The 6,912-nt window shown below is 33.6% G+C and overlaps 1 protein-coding gene across 5 annotated transcripts in view; it reads right to left on the reverse strand.

Moving 5' to 3' along the window:
- Window positions 1–4,262: 4,262 nt before the first annotated feature.
- Window positions 4,263–6,912, reverse strand: part of LOC118741205 (cysteine protease ATG4B) — a 3,563-nt gene continuing 913 nt past the window's right edge. For 2 of the 5 annotated variants that reach the window (XM_036473096.1, XM_036473095.1), the window contains exons 3-8: window positions 6,559–6,872; window positions 6,155–6,497; window positions 6,010–6,089; window positions 5,597–5,946; window positions 4,903–5,281; window positions 4,263–4,784 (exon numbers count right to left, since the gene is read on the reverse strand). In XM_036473096.1, coding sequence (XP_036328989.1) covers window positions 4,681–4,784; window positions 4,903–5,281; window positions 5,597–5,946; window positions 6,010–6,089; window positions 6,155–6,497; window positions 6,559–6,700 — 1,398 coding nt within the window. In that variant the 5' untranslated portion in view covers window positions 6,701–6,872 and the 3' untranslated portion in view covers window positions 4,263–4,680. Of the gene's footprint in view, window positions 4,785–4,902; window positions 5,282–5,596; window positions 5,947–6,009; window positions 6,090–6,154; window positions 6,498–6,558; window positions 6,907–6,912 lie in introns of those variants that run through there. The other 3 variants (XM_036473097.1, XM_036473098.1, XM_036473099.1) reach the window with 3 other exon arrangements.

The following is a 6,912-nucleotide window of genomic DNA, read 5'->3' on the forward strand; positions in this document are numbered from 1 at the left end:
TAAGTATTGCACATATATTGAAATTTGGTTATATGGTTTTATTTAAATAAAAAATTATGCTTTTATCTAAAAATAATTAAAATTAAATAATAATAAAGTAAGAGTGGCGTATAATTATGATAAGCACTATATTTATACAGTCACTCAAAGAAGTATTTGACATGTATTTTTACCATTATTTAAAATGTTTTTCATGATAAATCTTTTCATACATTTTTTGTAAAAATATACCTCATTCTACAACAAAAACTATGCAAATCAAAATTTCAAACTTTTAATCAGAATTCTTACAAAAAATCAAGTATGCAGTTTTATACCGCGTTCAGTTTGCTAGTTTGAAATTCGTTATATGGAAGAAAATGCTCCACTCTGTCACAAAAAAAGTATAAAAAAAATCTACGGGATTTAAATTTTGAGTAAAAAATTTGAAATTTTGATAAACAGTTGCTTTGTTGTTTGTTGTAGAATGTGCTATATTTTAAAAATTAAAAAAAAAAATATTTTAAGCATTTTGATTTTTCGTCGAAAAAAAATCAATGCAAAATACTTCTGTGAGTGACTGTATTTGCAATATGTGTGCATGCATACAAACTTTTTGAGAAAGGCAAAATGAACCAGTTAAATGAAAGTGGATATATACTTCAACTGCGGTATAGTGGGTTAACTCAATGAAGACGAATTAGCGCTGGCAGGCATATGGACGAAAATAGCAGCGTCTATTAAGCCGACGATTTTTCAATCCAGTGGAATGGATTATAGAGAAGAGGTCCTTTGAATAACTGATTGCTAAGACAGAGAGTAAAGGCCCGTTTACACGGTACTGTTTTGTACTCGAAAATATGAAATTTAAGACTTCCGCCAAAATATTTCATAAACATATTATGATGTGCTTGTGTGGGAGCTATTTAAAAACTCGTCCAAAAACCGAGCTTTTATAAATAAAGAAGTTTTTAAAAATATCTTTTTCTAAAAAAATCCCGTCAGAATATAGAATAGTTGAAGCTTAAAATATTGGCATAAAATTGTTTAAAAGTTTTATCAACGGCATCAAAATAATGAGGTTTGTGGAGATGCACCCTAATGTATATATGTATGTATAGTACATTATATTGGGTTGCTATGGTAGAATAGATTGTGTGCCGTTATTTTACCAAACCAGTGATGCAAATTCCGCGCACTTGAACTTCATTATTTGTAGGCTTGCCCGGTTTTGGTATGTACTACCTATTTTTAGTTTCCACATATTAGGAGTGATGAGAATGGTATTCGAAAAATCAAGAATCTTGGTGAGGTAGTCTACTCTCGCCGCACACATTTTATTTTTTTTAAACAAAGTTAATATTTAATCGGCTCCATGGCCAAGGCACCCTTTTGCTTCCCTAATCCCACCCTAATTTCGGCACTGGCTTACTTAGCGATCTCTGGCTGATCAATCGCAGAATGTCCACATTGAAATCCTTATGGTGGGGATGCGCACAAAAAAAAATCCTTTTGCCAATGACTTGTTTGTTTGAAATGCCACAAGTAAAGAATCATTGTACTTTTTCAATAAATGGTATTTAAGTAAAAACACGCTCTACCACCCAATACTCAGGCAATTCTGATCATATCTTGATGCTATATTGGTTACTACGCTCGCGTGCTAGTAATGGATTTTACAAAAAAAAAAAAAATTTGTTCGGTTTAAAAGTCTTTCGATTAGGAGCATTTAAGGAAATATACAAAAATACATACATACATATTTGCATGCGTAAATCACTTGATTATTTCGAGCGAGTTTTTTTAAGCATTTTTCTTTGTATGTTCTGCTATTTGCAAAGGTGACAAACATTTTTTATAAGCGCCGCATCCCAACATCGCCACTTAAGTATTTTAACTAAAAAACCTACAATAAAAAACTCCTAAAAAATCAATCCAATATTGGACAGAACTATTTATATATGTATACATATGTATGTACATTAGAGTGGTCCAAAAAAATTTTTTCCGAGATAGGGTTTGGGGCACCTTCCGATATTTGCCGAAAGAGGAAAGTATAAATTTAGAGGATACACATATTTTACTGTAGAAGTATTGTGTACATATATTAGTTAAACAATTGGTTAAGTAACTTAAGAACATAGCAAATTTAAATTATCTAAAAAAAAATATCACAAGCCTCAGTTGTCATGGCAACAGTACCTTTTTATAAAAATCACAAATATATTTGCCAGTTTCACAGCGATCCAGTAGCGCATTTCAAGGCCATCGGGCATCCTGTATTGGTTGCAGTAGAAAACTAAAATTTGGTATACATATTACATATATTAAAAGGAAAAAACTTAGGGGTTTACCAGTTTCTAGGATAAAATTTTTTTTTCTCCATACAAAAGTTGGACCACTTTAATGTACATATGTAGATATAACTGGTTTGCAAATACATAATTGAAAGTGATTTAGTAGTCACAGCCTAATTAGATGAATTAAGACTATTTTTCGAGATTTATGTGTTTGAGAACGAAAACAAAACAACAAATAGAAAAGAAAAAAAACAAAAAAAGGAAACAAAAACTTGCGTAGATAGCTTCAGGCGAGGAAAGAAACACAAAAAAAAAATCATTTGTTTATCTTTGTTAAATTTTTGGCAAAATAGAGCGTTTCACCAAACCTATTATGCATACCAAATTGACAGGAGAATGTGCTTCTCTATATTCTATTTATGTACGCCTTTAATACCATTTAAAGTGGTTTTTCAGTCCCAATCTTAAATATATTAGTATTTTTATTTTTATTGTGATCGCCAATGAGGACTTTTTCGATATTTTTTATCAGTTATCGATATTTTTATCGTTTATATCGATAGCAGTGTAAATATCTGTATTATTATCGTCATTAAGCCATTTGTCACACTTGATTACACTTACGTACATACATACACACTTCACGAGCCAATCACCCGACCAACAAATTTAATTAAAATCGAATTGACTTAAATGTGTGGCAATTAATCAGAAAATTAGAAACAAATTTTAATACATAAATCACTGAAAAAAACGAATAAGAAAGAGGGCAAAGCAAGTTTTTCACAATAAAAAATGACCATAGAACAATGAGGCAAAAACAAAAAATGCGCCATTATTCTGAACAATTTTAAATGAAAAAGATTTAAAGTAATTGTGCAATAAAATTATATAACACATGCATGTGACATACATATGTACAATTAAAATATCTTGGACGGTCACCGCGAATTATTGTTGATTTTATTACAAGCGTGCGAGCAATTCGGCGTCGGTGCCATGGCTTTTATTGACTTCAGTGAATATTTTCGTATGATTTTTTGTTTGTTTTTAATCAAAAAAAAACAACAAAAAATTTGCAACAAGTGCATGGTAACTGGTCAAACTTTATTTGGTAAAACCAAATTCTAAGCAAATCAAACAAAAAGCCAAGAGCGGAAAGGCAATCAGCATTGCGTTAATAACTAAGTACAATTCAAATAAAGAATTTCCAATTGTAGTAAATACGAAAATTATCGTGATTGCTAGAACAAAAACAATTTATGAGTGGGTGTGGCCATAGGTGGCGCATACACGCTTCGATAGCGAGCTAATAAAATGTACAGTGACAACAGTGTGGCAAAGCGGCTGGAGTGGTAACCATGGAAAAGTAGAGTGAAAATATTTATGCATTTAGCCAACATTTAGATACCGGCATGTTGTGTATTTAAATTGAAAACGTTAATTTTTCTGTCTGTGCTCGACAGCGTGTCGAACATTATTGCCGTATGCTAATTTACTTCTCTACAAAATTATTTTACACGCCACTTTTTATATACGCGGCGAGCATATGTATTTTGATTAAAAATCAATTAAACTTTATAAATTAGATTTTGCCAGCATAATTTGTCGCCGGCGAAACCAACTGGTTATGAAACAAATGTACACAAGTGTATGCATTTGTTTGTATGTACATAAATCATAAATTAAGCACGTTTTTTTTTAAGTTTTGTTCTGCTTTATTTGCATGTGCACAAACGTACATACGTCGTCATACATTTATTTATTCAAAAATTTTTTACATACATAAATCTCTTTATTATACATAAATTTATGCGTTTTCCTTATTCTTTGCTTTAGTTATACATAGTATTGTTTGCTTGTTGCATATATACATATGCATGTATGTATGTAGTATACGTCTCTGCTGTACTACGGAACACGTTCGATATACTCTTGAATGAGACACGCTTGTTTAATTATGTATGTATGCATTTTTTTTTCTTTAATCATGACGAATTCATGCTAAATTATTGACTATTAAAATAAAACGCTCTGTCGGACGCCTCCTTCAGTGTGCTTTTGCCGCCGACCGCCTTCTCTCATTTTCACTTTAGTGAAATGGCACTGGCACAGATTTTTGTTTTGCAATCAGAAAAAGCGTTCACTTAAAACTATTGTTAGCATTTATAAGAAGCTATTTACAGCGTTATTATGTGTGCATTTGTGGTTTGTATAAAAAAAAAATAGCATAACTAATACAAAATAATTGCAAATCAGAAAAAGTCATATAAATAAAAATGCTGTCTTTCGCTCAGTTGTCGTCCGCGCATATTTTGAAAGAGAAATTGCTTGAGCATAAAGACACTTCGTTCTTATACTTTCATTTTACGCATTATCAATATAACATTTATTTCTAGAACTATGAAATTATTTCAAAATCTTCATCTGAGTCGCCCTCCAAGTTGGCGTCACAGCCATTACTCGTCAAACCAGTTGCATGGATGTGATTCACATTCTCGAAGTCTGGAAAAAAAATAAAGTCAATATGCAATATTTCTTTGCAAAGTTAAAAGCTACTCAAAAATTCGTTAGTAAAAATTAAAATTAGTATTAATTAAGAAGAGTAGTCAATAGTATAGACCTTCGGAATCACAAGAACTTATAGTTCGATTGCAACGATTCTTATAATTTTCAATAATAGCCGCCGCCTCTGCTGCTCCCGTAGCACGTGCAGACGTCCCTATAGTTTTAACTATGGTTGTGCGAGGTGTATTGCTATTGGTAGCATCACTGGAGGCGGCGCTAGAAGCTGTTGTTGACGTTGAGCACGCGTTGAAGTTAACCAACCCCGCTGTATTTAGTGTAGTAAAATTTGACTCAATACCTGCCGACGTGGAGACCCATTCCGTTGAGCGAGACTTTGTGATTTCGAGCAGCGGCTGTGTGCAGGCGGCCAACACCTGTGTGCGTAGGTTATCGAGTAAAACTTCAAAACTCAGGCGTGATTTACACAGGAAGCACTAAGGAGATATAGAACAATTCATTTCGGGTTTTAAGATGCCAAAATATAAAAAAAAATAATAATTAAAAAATAATAATTAAAAAATAATAATTTAAAAAAATTAATCAAAAAATAATTAAAAAAAAATTAATTAAAAAATAATTTTAAAAAAAATATTTATTTAAAAATAATTTAAAAAAAATTTATTAAATCAAGTTAAATAGAACAACTCAAGACAAAGTAAACTAATTAATGTATGTAATTTATATATTTTTTCGAATCAATTAAATGAATGGAAATTAATAAAAATATGACAACTTTTTTTCTGCCTTACCATCGCCATTGAAGGATCCATTTGCTGAAAACTTATGCGCCCAGCATATCTCTGATGAAATGTCGCATCGAAATCCACCTCATCCTGTGACGTTTTTTGACCCACTGATCCCGAACGTTGTGTCGTATGTGGATCCAAATATAAAACTTCATCGTCTACATAGCCAACAAAGTATAGCGCTTGATTGGGACGACCACCAATCATGCCACAACTGCCAACTAGCTCAAAACAACTTTTTAGCGCAGGTATATAAATGGGATTTATTTCGCTGAGCCCCAAGCGTAGTGGAATAATGAGTAGTAGAGGCTTCCAGGATTCATCATTGTTTGGTTTCTCAAGGCAAAGCGAATCTATAAGCAGAAACATAATTTATTACAGCTAATATAAATTCAGTGATTACAAATACAACACACATATGTCATCAGTCACTATTGTGTTATCCATTGCCACATGTACAACTATAGAGCACCAGTCGTCGTAGCGTACTAATTTTCTGCAAAAAGCAAAATATTAATCTTACTGGAAGCACTGCAATATGTGCCATTAATCATTACTCACTTCAAAACCTGCGCTACTGTGTTTGGGCCAAACCACTGACCTACTTTTTTATCCTCCGAGTCGCCCATAAGAGCGATTTGATGTATTGAGAAATAACTTTTTCGTGAGTCTTCGAAACGATTAACAATTTTTAAATACGTTGAATCTCGTACCTCCGGTGTCCAAAACCAGTCGCGTCCAAGATGTAGATCGATTAAAGCTTGTGCTAATACCATTTGCCCACAGCGTAACATACAACCCCAACCTTTATCGGTGGTCAATTGTGGCGCGCCAAGCGGCACGAATCCACGGCGATAGGTACACCACATGCGCGACTGAATATCGCGGCGTATTAAATCGATCTCTGGAAAGTTGGAAAAGTGTTTACCAAAATTTATTGAATACAATTTTTTGGGTGCGATTACCTTGTATTGCATTATAGCGTTTGCCCAGCACCCATACGGTGGTGTTAACTTTGGGTATATCGTCTGGCTCACCGACCGCACCAGCTACAGCGCCAGCCAACATCCCGTCAGGGCCTAAGTATGCTTCAAATACGCTATCCATCTGTCGTGAAACATTAGCATACAAAGCCAGGAAGCGATCGATGTTTGCGATGCACTGCAAACGGAAGTAATAAGCACGAGGATTTTTCCGAAACAGTTCGTCGGGATGCAGCCGCAGCCAATGATATTTAACTAACAGCACCAAGACGGTAACGCTGACGCAGGCAGTTAATGTTAATAGGATTAGTGCCAACCACAAGCTGCAGTTGCAGC

The sequence above is a fragment of the Rhagoletis pomonella genome, unplaced genomic scaffold, assembly GCF_013731165.1.
Source record: "Rhagoletis pomonella isolate Grant_MI unplaced genomic scaffold, Rhpom_1.0 Rhpom_scaffold_00006, whole genome shotgun sequence".
NCBI classification, from domain to species: domain Eukaryota; kingdom Metazoa; phylum Arthropoda; class Insecta; order Diptera; family Tephritidae; genus Rhagoletis; species Rhagoletis pomonella.